Source organism: Seriola lalandi, unplaced genomic scaffold (assembly GCF_002814215.2).
Source record: "Seriola lalandi dorsalis isolate HSWRI2012SDOR001 ecotype SW California unplaced genomic scaffold, Sedor1 jcf7180002054900, whole genome shotgun sequence".
NCBI lineage: Eukaryota > Metazoa > Chordata > Actinopteri > Carangiformes > Carangidae > Seriola > Seriola lalandi.
In genome coordinates this window covers 142,744-164,565 of record NW_019525452.1, presented here as the reverse complement: position 1 = coordinate 164,565, position 21,822 = coordinate 142,744, and the positions used below count along the sequence as shown (strand labels likewise).

General features: G+C 39.8%; 1 protein-coding gene across 1 annotated transcript; it reads left to right on the top strand.

Annotated features, from left to right (window-relative positions):
- gsk3ab (glycogen synthase kinase 3 alpha b) lies at positions 1 to 16,824 on the top strand. Its single transcript, XM_023429914.2, has 11 exons — positions 1 to 77; positions 183 to 368; positions 7,458 to 7,645; positions 7,929 to 8,012; positions 9,087 to 9,197; positions 11,542 to 11,672; positions 11,970 to 12,174; positions 12,584 to 12,679; positions 13,037 to 13,223; positions 13,349 to 13,426; positions 13,842 to 16,824. The coding sequence occupies exons 2-11, from the start codon at positions 194 to 196 to the stop codon at positions 13,907 to 13,909; spliced, it is 1,323 nt and encodes a 440-aa protein (XP_023285682.1). The 5' UTR covers positions 1 to 77; positions 183 to 193; the 3' UTR covers positions 13,910 to 16,824.
- The last annotated feature ends 4,998 nt before the right edge of the window (positions 16,825 to 21,822 follow it).

Genomic DNA, 21,822 nt, shown 5'->3' with positions numbered 1-21,822 from the left:
GTCAACTCCCCAGTCCCCCCACCATCATCGTTCTACAGAGGAAGAAAGGGGGAGACGGGCAGCCTATACAGAACGCTGTAAGTGTAGTTTTTTATTTATATCGAATATTAAAATACATATAGATAGCTGAAATCTGTGCCGGTCTGGCTGCGAATAACACTCAACCTTGCCCCGGCTTTTAGTTCACACAAATATGAGCGGCAGCGGGCGGCCCAGGACCAGCTCATTCGCTGAGCCTCCCGGAGCTCCCGGATCCGCTGCAGCCGGTGCCGGATCAGCAGTAGCCGGTGGAAGCTCGACAGGAAAAACTGGGGCTTCACAAGCCACTGGAAGCAGCTCGACGAGCTTTCCGAATCTGAAACTGCCTAGTGAGTATTGTTATATTTTTCTTTCATAAGCCCAATTTACATGTTATTATTAAAGCTCGAGCTGTGCGTTATTTTAAAGGAAATGTGTCGGCGTGTGTTTAATCTCGATCATTGCCGCGGAGCTAACCTTAGCGGGTTAGCTAACTTAACTTAGCTGTCCGGCTAACGTTAGCTGTGTTTTTCACTAAGGAACCGCTGCCACCAAGGGCTTTTATCGCATAGCTAACATTATCGTTAGCTGGTGGTGGCAAGCCTAGAACCAAGCCGCTGATTTTTCGACGTTAGATAACGTTATGTCATTTTTTCGGCAACATTACCAAACCATTATTATTACATTACAATCCAAGAATAGAGTTGGTGTTAGCCGATGCTTGAATATATTCGTCTTTAATATCAGATGTGGAAGCTAACTAGCTTGCTAACGTTAGTAAAGAGTAGGCTGAAAATGATCAGGTTTAAGTTTTTAGGCGTCGTCCTCGGTGTAGTCTGATCTTGCACAGATAGTTTTTCTCCAAATTAGGGTAACATTAGTTTACAATGTAGTAGCCTCAGTACATGGGAATTATTTTCAGTCTAATTTCCCAAATTACTTAGGTTCCAGCTGCTTATTAACCAGCAAAGGTTGACCATCCTTTATTGTTATCCAACTGCTCGCCAGGATGACTACACTTATGGATACCTAAAAGCATCGATCCATGATTTCAAACAGTTGGTCCACTACATGAATCCATACCAGGGTATCTTTAAAATCAGGAAAGCGAGAATGTTCTTGCTTTGTGTAATGGAAACAGTTTGGCACACCTGTATCTGGCGTATTGCCTGTGCAACTGTGCCACCATCCTCGGGTGGAAGACAAGTTCTGAATTATAATCAATTTTTGTACACCTTAGAAGGAGCCTTTATCCCCTTAAGTAATTATGCAGATGGTTGAATATGCTCACTTTCTTCACCATTTTGATGGTTGTACTGGAAACCCTGCTTTGCCAACAGCAAAGTCACTCCAGTTGGTTTTGCTGGTGTGATGACAAGAACTTGCAGAATGCTCAGGGGTCATGTAGCTCTGCAGCAGTAGCAGTTGGCTGAAGATCTAAAGGTTTAAACAGAGGTGTGCAGAAGGGCAGACTGCAAGACACCAAAGGAAATAGCTTGTGTCTAATAACGGGAAAGAAAAACTGGAGGTCGGCAATAAAAATAATGGTCAGTGTGATCAATAATTGATCATTACCACAAGTGAAATGACAAAGCAAATGAATGGAAATCAAAGATAGAAATTCAAATAAGTCGCTGTGCTTTAAGTCCCTGCTGAACTCAGTACTTGCAGCCAATCACCAGATCTTCACTAAGTGACTTGGCTCATTCACATCCATTGGTTTTAAATGCAAGATGGCGTTTTCACTTGTACAGTTTTTAGAATGTTTCAGTCTTGGTCTTCAGAATCTGCTGAACTCTGTGAAAGCATTGTTCTTGTGTCAGGTGACTGGACCCTGCAGAAACCCAAACAAAAGTTCTGTTTTAGACTACATCAACACTAACTGTGTTGACTGGTCGAGTACTTGCTGCATTTTGATTAACCCGTGATGTTTAGTCCGAGCGAGCGAGGAAACACATTCTCCACACTGCAAAACGGGTCCGGAAGAAGGTTAAAAAAAACTTTAAAAGGAAAATTAAGGACCACAACAGCCGGAGTGGCTTGGGTCGCCACCCATCACGTATAATATGGGATCGTCCCGTATTTGAAAATAAAATGCTATTGACTATTGAATATATACGGGACACAATTTTTCCCGTATTTTCGTTCATGTTATCCCCCCAAAGTGCTGTGAATAATGTAATGTCAAGTAATAATTTTGCATAATCTTCCCGGGACTTAAGGCCACGGTGGAAACACAGACAACAATGGGCCACAGGAACCTTTTAGTTCCTGAAGAACTTTTGGTCGAAACGCAGCTTTTTTTTTTTTTTTTTTGCAAACTTCTCTACATTTTATCAGCACCAAGTTCTTCCTAAACTTCTTTACCCGTTTGCGCTAAAACCTTCCTTACAGGACAATCACCTGTCATAAATAATTAAACTATTTTAGCCCTTAAAGAAAGCATAATAACAAATATAAGCATAACCACTGTAGTCCATCTACAACACTTAACTCAAAAATATAAACTGTGATGTGAACTTAAATAATAACAGAATTTGTGCAAGCAAAACAAAGAACCTGGCTTCAGGGGAAACTGAAACAAATTTTATGTGTTGAGCACAACAACAACACGCACACACCAACAATATTGGCGATTTGTTTCCTGCTGAAATCAAGATGATCACAATTGGCTCTTGCCTGGCTGTCGCTCACACTGCGTCAGAGGATATTTGCATAAAGTTGAGCCTTTCTCCTTTTGCCCATGTAGTGTAGCTGGGTGCTCTTTGAGTCTGCCGAGTTCATGCCCTGCAAAGCCAGGTCTCATTTACAATGAATTGCAGCCATCATCCCAGCTTTTTGAAAAATGTGTGAACGGCACGTAAGCTGTCCAAATATGAAAACATCTCTCCATCTCTACCTTTTGGCCTTTTGTCCAAATTAACCTGGCTGTTTTTACACTGAAAACTAAGCTCTCTGGAGTGGATAAATCCAAAAACCCCAGGCTCAATTTTTAATGTGCCCTGGGAAAACAGAGCTTTCCCAAAAGGAATATTTCTGACTGTTCAGACATCGTCAGGTGCAATGTAGCAGTGTTATTGAAAAGGCCGCTGTCTGATACCTATACTCCCTGATTCTGCCAATACTGCCAGTCATACAATACAGGCATCCATTAACTTATATTCACTGTTGTTAAACACTTGTCATGTTTTAGTGATTTCATCAATGATTCTACTACAGCGGTAAAGGAATAACTGTTCTTGATTGACAGGTAGCATTAAAAAGGCACAATTGAATCACTACTTTGTACTCATTCACTTGTCTTATACAATAAACAAAAACATATGTCAGCAAGAACAACTAAATGGTGTCTTTGGCGATATTGAAAAATGGTATCAGTGATCACTGAGAGCAGGAGGAGGAAGAATAAAATATTTATCCATTTTGGCTGATCGAAGCCTCCAGAGATGGTGGCTGTGACAGATTTAAAGTGATTACATTTGGCCAAACAAACATCAGTTGCACATTCATTCCTACCTATCAAATGTTACATGTAGTCAAAGACAACTTACTGTACAAGAAATTAATCTAAGTAAAATGTCTAAAATCAGAAAGTCTGATCAGATAAGAAGAGGAGTACAAATCTGAGCAACCATTTATCACCGGCTTTTATTACTTGCGCTTTTAATACCTGGTGCTATTGACACATTTCAGTATGTACCAAAATATGGTTTAATTCTTGGCTCTATTCATTTCTGTTCTAGAGTGCTTTCACACGAGAGACTTGTTAAAATCACTGGTTTGGCCTTGTGTCTGTTAACCATTTCAAAAGTATTAAGCTACTTCACTTGGACCTGTAGGTTATGATGTCATTACATCCTGTTACACTTTTTAAAATCGCAGCTGCCTCCATCCAGCCTTCATATCCTGAACCCACACACACCTGTATTATTAGTGGCATAAAAATGGTCAAGAGAAGAGATGCATTGGTACAGATCCAGCGACTCCAACTTTAGACATGACCAATCCACATTAAATACATTTTCCTCATCAATGTCATTATGAAATTCAGTATTTTATTGGGCCTCGACTCAGTATGTAGTGCCAAGGCCTCATGTTACCTTACATAAAAATGATTCCAATAAGTTCTATATGGATTTTAAATTCAGAAAAAAGCTAAGATATTTCTTTTAGTCCTACAGTGGGGTAGATTTGCAGTATTGTAGCAGCAAAGTGGACAGTACAAAGACAGAAAAAAGGAAAAACTGCAAAATGACAATACCAAAAACGATAAATAATATGATAAAATAGATAGATATATAGATAAATACTTTATTTATCCCTTAGGGGAAATAATAATATAAACAAAAAAATAATAGCAGATAGTGACATTGAAAGAGAGCGCCATATTGGATCAATACTCTGCAATGCATCGATAGATACCCTGAGCTGAGGTATTGAAATCGGTAACAGGAAAGAAAAAGTTGAATCTGTTCATCACAAGAGAACCATCTTGAGTCTGTGTGTTATGAAACAGTTACATTAACTGTAAACTGTTGTGAGCTGTGGTTGATTAGCAAATGTGTATATCATTGATAGAGTTATCTGTAATGTATATTATGTGACTGTGATTTGCTTCTGATGCATCCTCTATTGTGCATCCACAATAGTGGATGTGTAGATGAATGGATTAAAAGCCACACCCAGTGTAAATCCATCGCCATACGCAATTAGGCAAGGTGCCATTATAATTCCCATACATCACTAATGGTAAAATACTAGTTGTAATTTGTCCTGCAGTTGCTGATCATTGTGTCAAGTTAAAAGTGGGCTTGGGTTTTACACCTACCAACAAGCTCCAAGCCAATTACTTATAAGTGTGGGTGTGATGAAAGTCACTTTGCTCATCCTTTTTCTCTTACTCATCAGGCTTGCATTGACGTATCAGAAACCAAAGCTATTCACTGACAGCTGGGCAGAGTGCTCATCTGTGCATTCATTATTCAAGGGACTATCATGCCACAGCTGCTCCATATTTAATGTGCTCCCCTCTGTCTTAACTTGTTTAAAATGAGTGAAAGTGATGCTAAAAGGAAACACAGAGGAGCAGTGTATTTTGGAGCTGGAACACAGGAATGTGCAGGACCCACACAGTGACTGATCTCGAAAGCTAAATATTTCCTGCTGACCCGAGGGTAGAGATCAGATCTAGGCCAATCATGTGGATTCGCTATCGGCTGCTGTTTACTGTTAACCTTGAAAAAGGTTTTGGTGGAAAACTGCCAAAAAAAAAGAAAAAGTATATGGTTTTCATTTTTCATTGATAATCAATTGGAGATAATAGTTGAATTTGGAACTTTTGACATTTTTTTTTTGCAGACAGAAATAGCAGGTGATGACGCCAAATTGCTGTCTTGGTTTTTTTTTGTCAGTTTATTGAAGAGACCTAAATGCTTCATTGTCTGACTCCATTTTGAGACTCGGAGACCGACTAGAGATCAGGAGGGGTCCTGTTGAGACAGGCGAAGTGAGCAAGCCCAGGAAATGGTAGCACTTCTGGGTGTGCTACTGTCCACGCAATTTCATCACAGGCTCTGACAAGCCTTTTGGCAATGGGCCTCTTTTTTGCTCCTCTTCCCATCCCAGTGTCATTGCTTCTGGTGCCGATTTGTCAGATCATTCTTGAACTAACACGTGCACGTGCGTAAAACACTGAGCAGCTACTTGACCCTAACTAGAGCTGTCAGTGACTGTTAGATCATGAGCTTCTCACTTTGCTTGATTTCCACAAGGTCAAACATTAGCCAATGACACTGTTGGACTACTTTAAAACATACACCTTGTATTCATTCATGTAAAATTTCCTCTAATATTAGTGCTACAGCTCTCACTTGACCCTTTAGCTGTACATAATATGATCAGGGTGTAGTTGCACTTTTACTGTGTTCCTTTTTACGGGGCCACTTTTTCAGCAGAGCCTCTTAGTTTTGACTTGTGTTCTATTTAATTAAATCCAACTTTGTTTTGATTTAACTAATGGAAGGGTGAGGCAGTAATGAATGAGAGTTTAGATCACAACATCACAACAAGTGTTTCTTATCCAGAGTTACACCTCACACTGTGACATGGTAAAAGGCTATTTTAGTGTTTCCACCGCAGGAACTTTCCCCAGGAACCAGGAACCTTTTGAGGAACTATGCACGTTTCAACCGCACGAACCAGGGTCTAAATTTAGTTCTTGGGTAATTGATCGATCCCCAAAAAGGTACCTGGTCGGGGGGTAGTACTTTCCAAAGGTGCTTGCTGCATTTTGATTCACCTGCGATGTTTAGTCCGCAGCGAGTGAATAAACATTCTCCACACCACGAAACAGGTCTGGAAGAAGGTAAAAAAAACTTAAAAGGACATCAAAAAAGTAAAGGACCACAACAACCGGGGTGGCTATGGTTGCCATACGTCACATATAATACACGATCGTCCCGTATTTGAAAATAAAATGCTGCGTCCTGTATTGAATATATACGGGACACAATTTGTATTTTTGTTCATGTTATGCCCTCAAAGTGCTGTGAATAATGTTATGTCAAGTAATAATTTTGCATAATCTTCCCGGGACTTAAGGCCGCGGTGGAAACACAGACAACAATGGGCCACAGGAACTTTTAAGTTCCTGAAGAACCTTTGGTTGACACGCAGCTTTTTTTTTTTTTTTTTGCAAACAGCACTATGTTCTTCCTAAACTTCTTTACCTGTTTGCGCTAAAACCTAATAATAACAAATAAAAGCATAACCACTGTAGTCCACCTATAACATTCAACTCAAAATATATATAGCACCTTGCAAGCAAAGCAAAGAACCTGGCTTCAAGGGAAACTGAAACAAATTTTATAAATTTATTTGGTAATGGTAAAAAGCAGTGATGTGTATTTGGAATACTGTTGGGGAATCATCTGTTAATTGTGACGACATATTACTGATCCAAGACAAGTAGTCTGGGTCAGACTCTGGTTGAACTTCAGTTGACCTGCATCATATGCATGTCTCCAGTATGAAGGGGGTTTCAACTAAGTTCACCCAGGGGAGCAGGGGAAAGTGTTGTGTGAAGTATCAGGAGCTCATTACCAGCTAGTGCAGTGTGTCTGGGGAGCCACCACATAGGTCACAACCATTCAAAGGAGAGAGAGAGCTAGTTGATGTTTGGCTTTTCTCTCTTAGGGATACTGGTTTAAAAGCTAATCTGGAGAGGTTTGTGTTAGGAGTATGTGTCTTACATTTCTGAACATAACTTTATGGAAAGTATGGTGCTTTTTATGCTATTTCTTATTTCATCACAGTATGTTTATAATTTCAGAATAATAGATATGTAACTGGTGTGAGGCCACAGTGAATGTCTTGACTGGGACAATTTTTTACAATTTCTGAATCTCCATGACAAGATGTACTTGTGCTTTCATTCACAGGAGACAGTGGCAAAGTGACGACGGTGGTAGCCACGCCCGGCCAGGGCCCTGATCGCCCACAGGAAGTGTCCTACACAGACATAAAGGTTATAGGAAATGGCTCCTTTGGAGTGGTCTACCAGGCTCGCCTCATCGACAGCCAGGAGATGGTGGCAATTAAGAAGGTTCTCCAAGACAAGAGATTTAAGGTATGCTTAGACAGGTTTACTCAGATAATCATAGTAGAGCAAAATGCTATTGTCTAAAAAGGAACTTTGCATCTACAGAAAAGGTTGTTGTGGCTTTTGGTATGTGCAAATTTTTATTTAATTTTATTCTTTTTTAAGCACTGCTCTCTCACTCTCTGGATTACAATATAGAGTACAGTAGGAGTAACTATCTTAAATTAACTGTCAGTTTGTTGTGAAAGTTTTTTGCAGAATTCACAATCTGGATTTCTCTTCCCTTTCCTTTTTCTTTTCTTCATTGTAGAATAGAGAGCTGCAAATAATGAGGAAACTGGACCACTGCAACATTGTGAGGCTACGTTACTTCTTCTACTCCAGCGGAGAGAAGGTGTGTGTAGTAGAAATCGAGTTTCCAGGTGGAGCACTCTGCCTCCACACCCAGCCGTTTTTATGGTGCATGCATCAAGGATGATTCATAGACATGTTCTGGACTTGTAGAACTTTGTCTGATTTGTAACATGAATTCACACTCTTTCACTGAGTCTCTCAGATTATTGTTGTGGTTTTGCTTCTCCCCAAAATGTATCTGCATCTGAGAAAACACAATCTAAACTTGAAAGGGAAGAAAACGTTTATGTATTGTCTCATTCACAATGAGAACAACAAATATTAGAGTTGATGGGATTGTGAATCACTGACAAGTGAGATTACCTCTTGGCCCATAACTTCTGATCTGTGCTATACTTAAGAAACAAAATAATTGTGTCCCTGAATTCCTCAGATCAAGATGCATCTTTATATAAGTTGTACGAAGTGGCATGTACTGAATTTATGTCAAATCGGATACAACAGACATAGCACATCCTCACTGGCATAGAATTACTCTATAACTCGATTATTCTAACCCGCCTCTGTAAAGAGTAAAAATTCATGCATAATATTTCCTAATGAAAAATTTTATGGTTTATGAATTAAGTACAGCAAACCAGAATATTCTCCCCTGCATTCGAGTCGAGTAGTGTTTATGCTTCATTGTACTTTTGCAATGTTTACTATAGCAGGCCAATTAATTGTTTTTACACTCATAATGACAGCTGTGTGTTAGTGCTTATGAAGTGGAACTGCAATGTCAAAGAGCTGTACAACTGTAATTGTTTATTTAGTCATTGTTTGCAGCAAATATCCATTTAAGATAAGTGAAGTATAATCATTTCTTTCTTATTTCCTCTTATTTCTTCAGTTATATAGCTAATCACTGCTCATAGCTCACAGCATTAATTATTTTTAGTTTTCTTACTTTATCCAATCAGCATATTTTTTACACTGGTTTGTTCTGTAGATTATGCTCATAGCACTAAATTTAGTTTTTTGTGAAGTAATAACTTTTGATTTGGATTGGATTAGATGTCACATCCACTTCTAATTATACAGCCCTCTTTCTTGCTTTTTTCCTCCTTTCCAGAAAGATGAGGTGTATTTGAATCTGGTGCTGGACTACGTCCCCGAGACGGTGTACAGGGTGGCTCGGCACTTCAACAAGGCCAAGACTACCATCCCTATCATTTATGTTAAGGTAAGTAGACACAAAAAGACATACAACACAGCTGGGGTGTGCTCCTGGGTGTTTTCCCTTCGCCGCTTTCACCACACCACTCAAGGCATCAGAATGTTAAATTAAGTTCAGTTATTCAAGGATGACACACTTCATGTCTGTACATCACAAGTGAAAAGTGCAGTTATCATCTTAGAAGCAAATACTGTCTGGCCTGTCCAGCCACTACTTGTTATATTAAGTCCACAGTGTTTGCAGAGGTTGTGTTTTCACCCTTGTCTGTTTATCTAAAAAGCAAGGATTGCAAATCAAGTGGACATTGTCTGATAGTGATGTGGGATGTGCGTCTCAAATGCATTATAGCTGTAAATTAATAAATGGGTCTGATTTGTATTTTTTGTACTTTGTACATACTTACACTGGTCACTGGTTTCCATGGTAGGTTGTCATCTCTCTCCATGTGTCAGATAATAAAAGGTATTAGATTTAATATTTCATCTTAGCTTTTTGAATTTAGTCTCATTTAGTCAGATCAGTTATTGTGCAGTATTTTACTGATATTTGGTGGAAACTGAAGGTAAAATTTTGTTCAGTAATTGCCAGTGGATGTAATGAACAACCAAGTATTTTCCTGTTTGTTTTTCACAGACAGCTCACTCTTTAAGGATTATGAAAGCAGAAAGGGAAAGATGGCCCCATGGGAATTAACGTGTTTGCAATACACTTGGTTCCCTGTCTAAAAGGGTGCTCATTTCAGGGAGAATGTTTGTGTGTTTACTGTGTCTGCAGCAGCAGAGAGGACATTATAGCTGTCTCATGGCCCATTTCCCTACCTCAGCCTGCTGCTCCCCTGTGGCTTTGAGATGCATACTGATCTCTCCCTCTTTCCTCTCCTGTCATCCCTCCTTCCTCCAGCGACACACTTCAATCACAGCATGTCTCAGGCCTTCTTTTCCCCTTCCTTGCCCTGTGGGTCTCATGTTTTTATCATGTCTCTCATTGTCTCCCCCTTCCTCACCCCTTTTGTATCTCTCTCTCTCTCTCTCTCTCTCTCTCTGCACCCTTTTCAACCATCATCTCTCATCCCTCAGTCATCTTGTCTTTAATCATTTTGTAATCTGTGGCCGGCCTGCTGTCACTGCATCATGTGGGTAATAATGATGATAATGGTGATGATGACGGTGGTTTCATATTAAGATGCTTACCGTCTGCATTCCACAGACACATTAAATGGGTGCAGACTAGGATGTGTAGTCAAATGTGAAACAGGGGTTGGATGAGGTTGGTTACGAGTCTTCGGGGAGAATTTTTCACCCCTTTATTTTTTTTTTTTGTAGAAACATGCCACTGCAGGCTGCATCAGACACCATACAGATGCTTCTTTCAACATGTACAGTGAACCTGAAAACCGATCAGGGAACATATAGAAATGATGAAAATCTATACAGACAGACACTCATGTGCTCCTGCCTTTGGAAAAGAAATTATATTGCTATCTAATCTTGAGTAAAATAGCCAGATATATCTGTAGTACAGTAACCATGAACTAGGGTTAGCTAGAATTTAGCTCAGTGGTCCCAAGCCTTCTTGGTTTGTTTAAATGAAGCAGTGTCACTCATCACATCCTACACACCTCTACAACTTGTGAATAGAAATAAGCAGATTTAAGAAAGGTCTGAAACATGGTTACACATTTTCATAAAAGAACAATATTCTTCTTCTTTCCTTAACCATTCATTGTCTGGTGACCCACTAGAGGGGTCCTGATGCCCATTTTGGGAGCTAGTTGATTCAACATTAGCCGAGGTCAGTTCAGGTCACATAAGACAAGCAGTCTTGCTGGCAATGAAGTTTAAATTCCTGGTTACTCATTATAACATTTAAATGTATACAGTGCAGTTAATTGACAGGACGGAATCATTTTTAATAGGTTAATCCATCCATCCAATTACTGCCACATATATGGGTCCAGGTTGCATTTATTTGACAGTTTATTTCATTGCTTGAAAGTACTGGAAAATGTGATCATTCTGGGACATAAGGCCCCTACTTGATTTCCATTATTCCCTCATATTTTGGCTGATTTGATGATTAAATGGCAATGAATTGTGGCTTAAAAGGTCTTTAAAAGTCTTAAATTTAACTTGGGAAACCCCTGCAGAAATCTTGGTTGAGCACTGCAGCAAAGACGTCTCCCACGAGTCAAGCGTCACCTGACACCTGAGCACAAGAACAGGGAAAAGACATGACAATAGTGAACTCAGTCTTCCTCACTTGCTCATTTGTTATTAATCTTGGAATATGAGTATGATTCTGTTGTGAAAGAATGTCAGGCATTATTCCAACCCTCTCTGTCCCCCCTCAGGTGTACATGTACCAGCTGTTCCGCAGTCTGGCTTATATCCATTCCCAGGGCGTGTGTCACAGAGACATCAAGCCCCAGAACCTCCTGGTGGACCCAGAGACAGCCATCCTCAAACTCTGTGACTTTGGCAGGTCAGTAACAGACACTGCCTCTGAACATGTCTGCCTGTCTCTATCATTCTTTCCATTGTGGTAACTGTCTGTGTCTCAGCATGCATGTTTAGTTAACTGTCTGTTTGTATAGCCATCTCTTTCTCAAGACTTGACTTTGCCTCTATGTATCAGTCACATGCCTTCTTACCTCCCTGTCTAAGTCACTTACATGCTTTGTGAAACAAAAATACTAAGAAACTTAAAGTTCATTTTGACTGGCACTCTCCTCCTGAACCATCTGTTTTTCTGCCTCATCTCCCATCTACCACCTTCTAGTGCTAAGCAGCTAGTTCGGGGGGAGCCGAATGTGTCCTATATCTGCTCACGGTACTATCGTGCCCCGGAGCTCATCTTTGGTGCCACCGACTACACATCCAACATTGACATCTGGTCGGCCGGCTGTGTGCTTGCTGAGCTGCTGCTGGGCCAGCCCATCTTCCCCGGGGACAGTGGTGTGGACCAGCTAGTAGAGATCATCAAGGTACAGTAAGGATGCTACAAGCAGTGGAGGAAGGCCAACTAATTGTATAAGCCACTAGATGAAACAAGACATGGTGTTAAGTTTGGAATTGAAACTAGTTTTGGTACAGCCTGACCATGCAATATCACTGTTGGTATGGGTTTTAGAATCAAGACACTGTATTTGTAAGAATTATGGAAAAAGAAACGCACATAAAGAAGCAAAGTTTAAAGTCCTACTTAACTAAACACATGTATAATGAAATTTACAGATGGGTGTTATTAGATAGAGATCAGTCAATATAACAAAGAATATCTGTGTTATCACCCACACTGACAATCCCTCCTCCCCCTGTTGTGCACAAGCATGAAGGACATGCCAATGATTGTAATTATATGAATGAATATTAACTTTTCACCTTGTTTGTCAGGTTCTGGGGACACCAACAAGGGAGCAGATCCGGGAGATGAACCCTAACTACACAGAGTTCAAATTCCCACAGATCAAAGCACACCCTTGGACAAAGGTATGTTCACTCTACTGAAGTAGATTAATTGCTGGAAAACAATTAACCACACTCTCTCTCAGTGGGAGATTTTACTATTTATAGGTACTGAATCTGCTTTTTTCCTCTTTACTGGATAGGAAATATGCCACAGGAAAATACAAAAAAATAAGACCCAGGTTGTACGAAACTGAAATTTGATGGCTTATGCTAGTAGTTATTGTGTTTTGTTTTTAAAATGTTATCCACACTTCTTTGGAATCTTCATATTTGTGCAAGAACATGAACACAAATTCCTGGTGGGACTGACTCTCTCCATGTATCGATACAGAACCCTAAATTTATTCATTGACTTTCTCCCTTTCTCTCTCCTGTCAGGTGTTTAAGCCTCGTACCCCACCAGAGGCCATTGCCCTCTGCTCTCGACTGCTGGAATACACGCCGGTGACCAGGCTCTCTCCTCTGGAGGCATGTGCACACGCCTTCTTCGATGAGCTGCGCCAGCCCAACACCCGCCTGCCCAGCGGACGAGAACTGCCGCTCCTCTTCAACTTCAGTCCCGTTGGTGAGTTTGCCTCCCTGTCATTCATTTTTTCCATTTATCTCCCCAATGTATTTCTTGTATTTGACTTTTGATGACCTTCACTTTATACAGAATTAAACATTTACTTGTCTTTTCTGCTCCCTCAGAGCTGTCTATCCAGCCCCAGTTGAACTCCACACTCATTCCTCCTCACGCTCGCGCACAGACATCGCCTGCCTCACACGGTATGATTGGATATTGTTTTTAAGCTACAGTTTTCTCTTGATAGAAAAATGGGTCCTGTATTCATTTATTAGCAAATTATATTATACCATCTCTCTTCAGAGACCTAGATCATTTACAATTGCAGGCAATTTGGATCATTTTGAATATCTCTCTTGTTCCTGACCGTTGCAATTAACTCCAGTCTGAACTTTAACCCTGATCTATTTTGCAACCCAACCCTGAGATTACCTTTAGCCCAAATACTGAATGTCAATAAACTAAATATCTCATCATTATGAATATGACCATAAAGCATTTTAGTGACAGCAAGGATAGTTTCAAACAATCAAATATGAATTATCTATCAGAAATATGACTGAACTATTTTTGAGATTTTCCGATGGTAACAATTGTATTACCTCTCTCTCCCTGCAGAGGGCAGTGTGTCAGACAGTACCGCCCAGCCCAGCTCAGCACCTGGATCCATCAACAACAGCACCTGAGCATCCATCCCTCTGTCATCCTTTCTTTTTTGTCTTCCCCCATTTTCCTTTTCTCTCCTCTGCTCTTCTCCCTCTCAACCTTCCTCTTGGCTCCAAACCTTTTAAATAGAAAAAAGAAAAAACTATACACACCCACATAAACACTCAGCATTGCTATTTACCCTGAATGTTAACCATTTCCAATAGAAAGCAATTTCTGTGGCTGCTAGCTTCAGGAGGATTTGGGTTGTTTTAAGGACATTTAGGTATCCACACTTGGGCTTAATATAAGCTGCAGGTTAAAGTCCAGGGTAGCCCTTGTCTGGCCTGTTAGAATAAAGAAACACCACATTGGTTGGGTAGGATGTTTGGGAGATGAGGAGGGGGTTGTACATGTTGTGTGGATTTTCTGTAATATAATCAACAGTTGACTTTTATCCCCTTTATGTTCTTTTTATTTGTATTAGCTAATTTTATGTGTGGCCGTGGTGCCATTGAATGGGGTCTTGATTGGCTATGGAGTTGAGAATGAGGGCCGCATGTAAGGCCCGACTAATATTGACAATCATCCTTAGTAGGGTCAAAAATGACACACTTGTACTGTACATAGTGTTTGATCGTACAACCCACTGTGTAGACTGGTGGCTTTTCTGTCATTTTTCTACCCTGAACTCTACTCAAGTATTGTCAGTTCACCCGGCCCCGCGGTGAACAAATGTGAATAATTTTTTTAAAACTCCCAGTTTGATACAGACAGAACACATTGGCTGATTTTGTCCATGTCATTTTAGAAAAGAGGTGGTTTTAAATTTTATTATAAAGCAGGGCACCACAGCCTGTCTTTACTGTTTCTTTTTGAATAGCTCCTCAACTGCCTTTTATGTGAATGAGAGGGAGCTTTATACGAGCAGAGTGCACACATCTTCAGTTTCTTCAGTATAAGCTCATGTTGTCATGTTGGTTAAGCTGGAAACCAAGCGTTTCATGTTGATTCTTGAGTAAGTATTGCACATCTCCAAAGGGAGTAGAGGGGAAGCAAAGGGTTGAGTTATGTGTACTGTCCAACACTGCTGTGAACATAACCTCACAAGGAGGGAGCCGTTGGTGTGGGGCTCCAGTTGCATCTAATACAGAAGCCTCAATGTCTCATATGTCATAAACACAGTTGCCTAGCACTGTAGGGTGAACAGTCGGCTCATTAATTATGTCACTTTTACAGTGTTAAGTTTCATATCAGCTTGATTATGTCAGGTGCCGAGGGTACAAGGAGACTACTGCTCACCCGGCTCATCGTTGTCATTTCAGCTAGTATACAAAATTACTGTTTGTGCAGGAGGATGACTCTGTGAATGAATTTTGTTTGCGGTGTCTGTGAGCTTTGTTGAAACCCTCTTCGCCCCCTTTCCAAACAGCCTGCCTTTGACGCTCATATCATGTTCTTCACATCCTGTAATGGTGGTAGGAACTGATCTCGAATGATTCACACAGCCTAGCGGTCCACTGTCGGCATGGACTAGTTTCTTTCTTCCACCACGCAAATGTGCATGTTCAGCCCAAGATGACCACACTATATTACTTCCACTAATATCAGTAATAATCTGACCAGAAACGATGCTCAAACCTCTGGAACCCAACAGCTTTTGGAGCCTCCCCTGATTCCTTTTTGCTCTCATCCCTCTGCCTTCTGCTTCCCTCTTTCCTCCTCCTTTTTTCACTGCTAAACTGTAAATATCAAGTACCTTTTATTTTATTTTGTTATTTTTGTTATTATTGTTATTCTATTGTTGTTCTTGTAATTTTTTTTTTTTTCTCTAGTAGACCGGCGCAGCAGCTGCCGGACTGTTTATCCTCAGTCGCAGTCTGTAAATACAATTTCATTTCAGTCCCTGGTTCACATGGGGAAAAAACAGAACAAAATGTTTCATTTTTATTCTCTCTCCCTCCATTTCTCTCTTCACAACTTTCCCTTTTCCCCCATAAATGTTGTCATAATTGTTTTATTTATTGTATTGTGTTTTTTGGGGGGTGGGAGTGGGGGAATCTTTTCTTTTCCACTGGGGTGGTAAAATTTGAGGGATTTGGTTTTTATTTAGTTTTGTTTTTTAATTCCAAATTTTAGTCCAGCAATGTCACATGCAAAATGATTTCACATCCAAGATACTGTACTCGGATCCAGATGGTGGAGTGTGCTGTTCAATCAGTGTGGATACAGCTGCACATGCTAGCCAACAGGTCGAACTCCAGTTTTCCATTTAACTTCAGTGTGAAGGGAATGTTACAAACCTCTGGATCTATGGGGTTGGGAGGGAGTGTGGTTCACCCTGTGTGTGAGTGTGTCTGTGTTTGGAGGAAAGGAGAAAACCAATCTGTCCATTGACATGTATCATCTCCTGTGTCCAACTGTGTCCTGTTTCCCTCGCTGTGTGTCGTATGAGTGTTACAGGTTTGACCTGTTGACAGTGTGTATGTTTCACAGATACTTTGTGAGTTTCTTGAGCACAGCTGCAGGGAGTGTGTGTGTGTGTGTGTGTGTGTGTGTGTGTGTGTGTGTGTGTGTGTGTGTGTGTGTGTGTGTGTCTCTGTCTGTCTGTCTGTCTGTGTGTCTGTGTGTGTGTGTATGTGTGTGTGTGTGTGTGTGTGTGTCTGTTAGCAAAGCATGGACATTATTCTTTGTATTTTCCTAAATGAAGAGCTGACTAAATGTGCCGTTTTCATGTTTTTTTTTCGTTTGTTTCCATCTTCTGATCTGTCACACTTAGTTTTTAATTTGCTGTGACCCTGCTCTTTTATCACCCTTGTCTGAGGGAAAAAATGTCATTGTTGGGAACAGAACGGTTGGATAAAGGAGATGATGAACAGTGAGGACTGGAGGGAGAGAGACAGTTTTTGTTTGTTGGTATAAATAATTAAACTCATTAATAAAGTGATGAAACTGTTCCTGTCTCACATTCATGATTCCTGAATAATTGAGCCATTTTTACAGTGTCACAAAAGTGATAAAAGTCATAAAGATATAAAGGCAATTAGAATTACCAACCAGGCAAAGTAAGCAAATGCCCCAAAAACAAGTTTATCTCAATCTAATTGAAATTTTATTTTGAAGATGCACCACTAAGCACATTAACAGATGTGATGAGGGCTTTTAGGTGGGTCCTTATTAACTGATCTTGAGACCTTGTATGAAAGAGGGTCCTAGAGTTAAAATTGAGTAAATGTAATTGGATACTGTTTTTTTATCCGAAGGGGTTGATATCCACAGCTATCGTAAGGCTCTACATTATAGAGCATACTTATCCACTGAAGTGCCATTATCAGAACAATAACAATAATTTATTTCCTTAATTATCAATAATATATCCGCTACCAATACATCATCTTTCCCTCTGCTTCTGCACAGGGAGTGAGAGAAAAGGGAGAGCAATAGGGGCCAAGTAGCTGTGTTTAGCACAAAGACCTCATAGCAGGTTAGTCCGGCCATGCTGCATCAAAATACCATCGGTATTCTTTACTTAAGTATTTCTCTTCTACTTAACTGTATTTGACAAAGAGCAAAATAGGCCTGCAGATATTGTTGTGTAATTCTGGCTGATAAAACTGGGCCATCTTTCATGGGGTGAAACTGACTGATGCATCTTGCATTTTTCTCTTCCTGCTGGCAACTCAGGACGCAATCTGTTTTCAGTCAAACATCACCAAAAAGAGCATGTGTGATGAGGCTAAGAACAAATGTTGAGTTTGTGTTGAGCCTTTTTTTTTTCTGAGGCTGTTTTTTCTTGCTGTACAAATGCCCCCTTTCTCCTACAAAAATGTTCATAGCTAAATTTAAAACAGGATAAAATTAATGCACTAATGTTGATGTGGAAATTAGCATAAGCAAAACATTGTAAACTTGCTTATCAGGCATGAGTCATCAGATTTACTTCAGCTTCGTAAGAAACCTTTTCATGAAGGGATTAATGAAACGAAGCACTCTTTATGCTCTGCAGTGGAGTCAGGTGGAGCGGTGAACTCTGGAAAGGACCAGTTGGAGAATGATGAAATCAGAGTGGTTGTTATGGGAACCATGCTATTGCAAATGTCATTGAAATTGTTTTTGACCTTGACTGATAAAATCTTGAACTTCCACAGTTTGACTATATCAGGCCTGTGAAGAGGGGAGGGTTCATGAACAATTAACATGCTGGTATTGATACTGATTTGAGTTGATGGTACATCCCAGTGACACCCTCCCTCAGCCTTTATCTCTGACATGGAGTCGCACTTTTGTTTCAAGATATCAGAGCATCTCATTGAATTCAGGTCTCATTTGGCTCCGTGACTTCAAGGACCTTCAGCACGCATCCCAAACGCGGTTGTATATCTTAATCGCTGCCTAACAAGGTGCAAGGAAGTCTCCCCCACACAAATGTCTCAGAGCGATTCCGATTTTTCATTCAGACAAGAATCTGTTGTTCACTGCTGTAAAAGAAGAGCAGGATTTAATGAAGTCTCAGGGTGTCCGTGAACTTTCTTCTTTCTTCTTCGTCTGTGTTCAATAGAAAATATTTATAGGTTCTGGCAGAACTTTTGCTGCCCGGCGCTTAACTAAAGTTCCTTGGTTACCTGAAGCCTGCCCCTCAGGTTCAGACCAGCTAAATTAATACTATGTCCTTGTATGACCTGGCCCAGTCTTTGGTCTATATTCATAATCATGAAGTTAAGTCTTACATAGACATTTAGAATTAGACTGTGTGATCATTTTTGATGAAGGATTTTGGTTTGCAAAATATTAATGCACTTGTTCAAGTTAGAAAGTTTTGGCAGGGCAGTGTGATTGTATCACAGACAGAAGAAATCTTGTGATACTTGGTCTTTCTTTTGTTTTCTACAAGTTTAATATTCTGCCTGACAAAGGCAGTGTGCAGTAACTACAGAGGCTACAGGACTACAGAATGGCAGCATCATTTCGATCTATCTGAGTGCTATTAATATTTCCTATGTTCTTATGATTTAAAGGTAGCTTAACTACACCAAGTATCACATCAGTTCTCCTGTTGCTGTGATGAATTGATGTGGCTGCAGCCTTATTTCATTTTGTCAAATAACAAACAAACAAAAAATTCAGTTTACAGTAATTTACAGAGAAAATCAATAACTAACCTTACTTACTTGACTTCAAATTTAAAAAGCAGTTTTCACAAAAATGAAGCACTTTGCATAACAACACCAGCATGTCAACACAAGCAGCAACTCCTCCACAGTTGTCAGCCAAAGTTGGAGCAGCCCTGGCCAAATTATACATTTTATTGATATTTAAAGTGTAAGTTTACAGTGTTAGTACATCCAGACAGACAAGGAAAGAAAACACTAAAGCAAGTGGAGCACAAGTTGGGCAGCCTGTTATGAATTTAAAAATAATTTGATAATTAACACAATCTAAACCAAATCAGACATATGAGATGGAAGATATAATGTGGGAAAAATCTTCTGGGACATTATCAATCTTTAAAGAAAACCAGATGTGCATGTGTTTCCAAAAATGTTTACACACATTTACATCACACATACAAAAATCTGAATGTATTTTCTAACAAAACCCTAGTGGGATAAATATATATTACAGTTTTATAATGTCTCTTTTAATTTAAGGGGAACAAATAAAGATAAACATTGAGTGTTTTTTCAACATGAGGAATAAAGAAGTCTGAATTCTAGTTTCATATTCTCCAAAAATGCTCTCCTTGATAAATCCCCAAATGAGTCTGTCGAACAGCTAAATGGACCTTAAAGTGAGATTGTTTTTTTAACTACATGATTATGAACCTTTTTCCACCTGAGCACAGCAGCTGCAAGTTTTAAGAGAGAGAGGGGTATCTAGAAAATAACAAAACAGAGGAGGAAGCATATGAGAGGAAAAGGAGAAGAAGGTAGAGAAGGTAGAAGGTGCATGTAAAGATCCTGAATAATCAATGGTGCATGACAAGACAGCCCTCCTCTCCTAGGACCTACCTGCCTCCGAACCGTAACCTTCAATGAAAACATGTCTGCTGAGTCTTCATCATGGTGATATAATATGTCAAGGTTGAATAACATTACTCTACACTGTGTTGAGATTGTAAAGTTTCTGTGGAGCTTGAGTGGCCCCGGCCCCTCTGGCTGAACGCCCGGTCGGCTCTTTAATACCATTTGGAGTCAGGTTAAGCAGTCTGGAGGAGTTGCTCATCTTCTCAATCAGCCAATGGAGCACATCGGGGCACTGTGTAATTCTGGGAAATGAGTGGAGTGGGCTAGTCTATACTTTCACTGACCTCTGTATATAATACTTGATGTGGCAGAATCGAGGTACACTGTTGAGCTGCCTGTATTCACTCTCAGGAGAGTAAATCTGATAAGTGTTATATAGTGTAGATTTAATAAACCTCTCAAGTGCAGTTGAAGTCATATGAGACAGTTATTGCTGTCACTGTGTGAAAAAGGTGGAAAAAGTCAGCAATTATGTTGTTTATCAGAAACGGAAACATTTTACTCAGTACTCCATTCAGAAGTGGTGCTTAGAGAGCTGTGTGACCATGTTTGTGTGGCATAAAATTTGGCTTAGAATAACAAGTGTTCAAAAACTGTACAAATAGGCCTCACAGACTCTGCACCTATTTCCCATCACATGCCCTTTCTCTATCTATACAGACGGTATGTGTAAACAAATGCATCAATACTATTATATTGTTTCGAGGATTAAATTTTATACATGTGCAAAGTTTATTCAGTATTCCTTGGTTGCATTACTGTTTCATTTTGAATTTGCTGCATATTTTGTGTCATGTGTTGTTTGTCTGTAACTGCAGTTTTAACCTTCTATAAACATTTTTGATTTATTGGAGATTCGTGCTATTTTAAGTCAAGGCTGTTGACTATCTTGACTGACAGGAAGTGATCTGTGGTTGATTTTCTGGTTTGGCATCTATATGTCAACCATGAAACAATCTAATCTATGTGTTCTGCACTGGAGCTTTGAGCTACAAAGATAAAACTCTGTATATCTATATCTATCTTTGGCTGAACATGAAAACATGAAAAGTTGAAGAAAGTTAATTCTTGACATTAGAAATAGAAGTTACAGGGAGGCATCAGATGGGTCTCAAATTCATTCTGCAGCATGATGAGTCCAAACATGCAGTGACAAGAAGAACAAGGAGTCCTGCAACAGATGGTCTGGCCCCCACAGAGCCCTGATCTCAACATCATGGAGTCAGTCTGGGATTACATGAAGAGACAGAAGACACTGAGACAGTCTAAATCCACAGAGGAACAGTGACAAGTACTCCAAGATGCAATAATTTACCTGCCAAGTATCTTGAAAAACTGTGCACAAATGGAGATTTGGTGCTGTTTTAAATACAAAAGGTGCTCACATCAAATATTGATTTGAATTAGTTATTTTCTGCTCAGTGCATTATGTATTGTGTATGTATAATGTATATGCATAATTTTAAGCCTTCCATTGTCTTAGTTTTGTTGTTTATATTGTATATGTATCAGATTGCTTCAATTGTGTCTTTGTGTCAATTAATTAACACACACAAAAACCTACAGAAAGGTCGTATTATTCCATCATATGAATACCATAAGGCTGCAACCAAAATTTATTTTCATTATTAATAGGTTCTGACAAGTATTTTCTTTAAAAATCAATTTATTGCTCAGTCCATAAAATGTCAGAAAATAGAGAAAATGCCCACGTTACATATTCTTAAGACAACCACAAAACTGCTCGTTTACTATTGCAGAAGAGTAAGAACACTAGCAATTATTCACACTTTAAGGCTGGAACAAGTGAATTCCTCTCTGTGACCATAACTTACTGCTGCAGCACTGCCGCGCTTTCAGATTCCAAACGCTGTCAGTCTTATATGTAGTCGAATCCTATTGGATTATGAAGTGACCCTCTCAGCCAATCA

Excerpts from the sequence above, each read along its gene's own strand:
- gsk3ab (XM_023429914.2), top strand. The coding sequence starts at position 194 with ATGAGCGGCAGCGGGCGGCCCAGGACCAGCTCATTCGCTGAGCCTCCC. Across the intron at positions 9,198-11,541 it reads TCCCTATCATTTATGTTAAG|GTGTACATGTACCAGCTGTT; the intron begins GTAAGTAGACAC and ends GTCCCCCCTCAG. Across the intron at positions 11,673-11,969 it reads AAACTCTGTGACTTTGGCAG|TGCTAAGCAGCTAGTTCGGG; the intron begins GTCAGTAACAGA and ends ACCACCTTCTAG.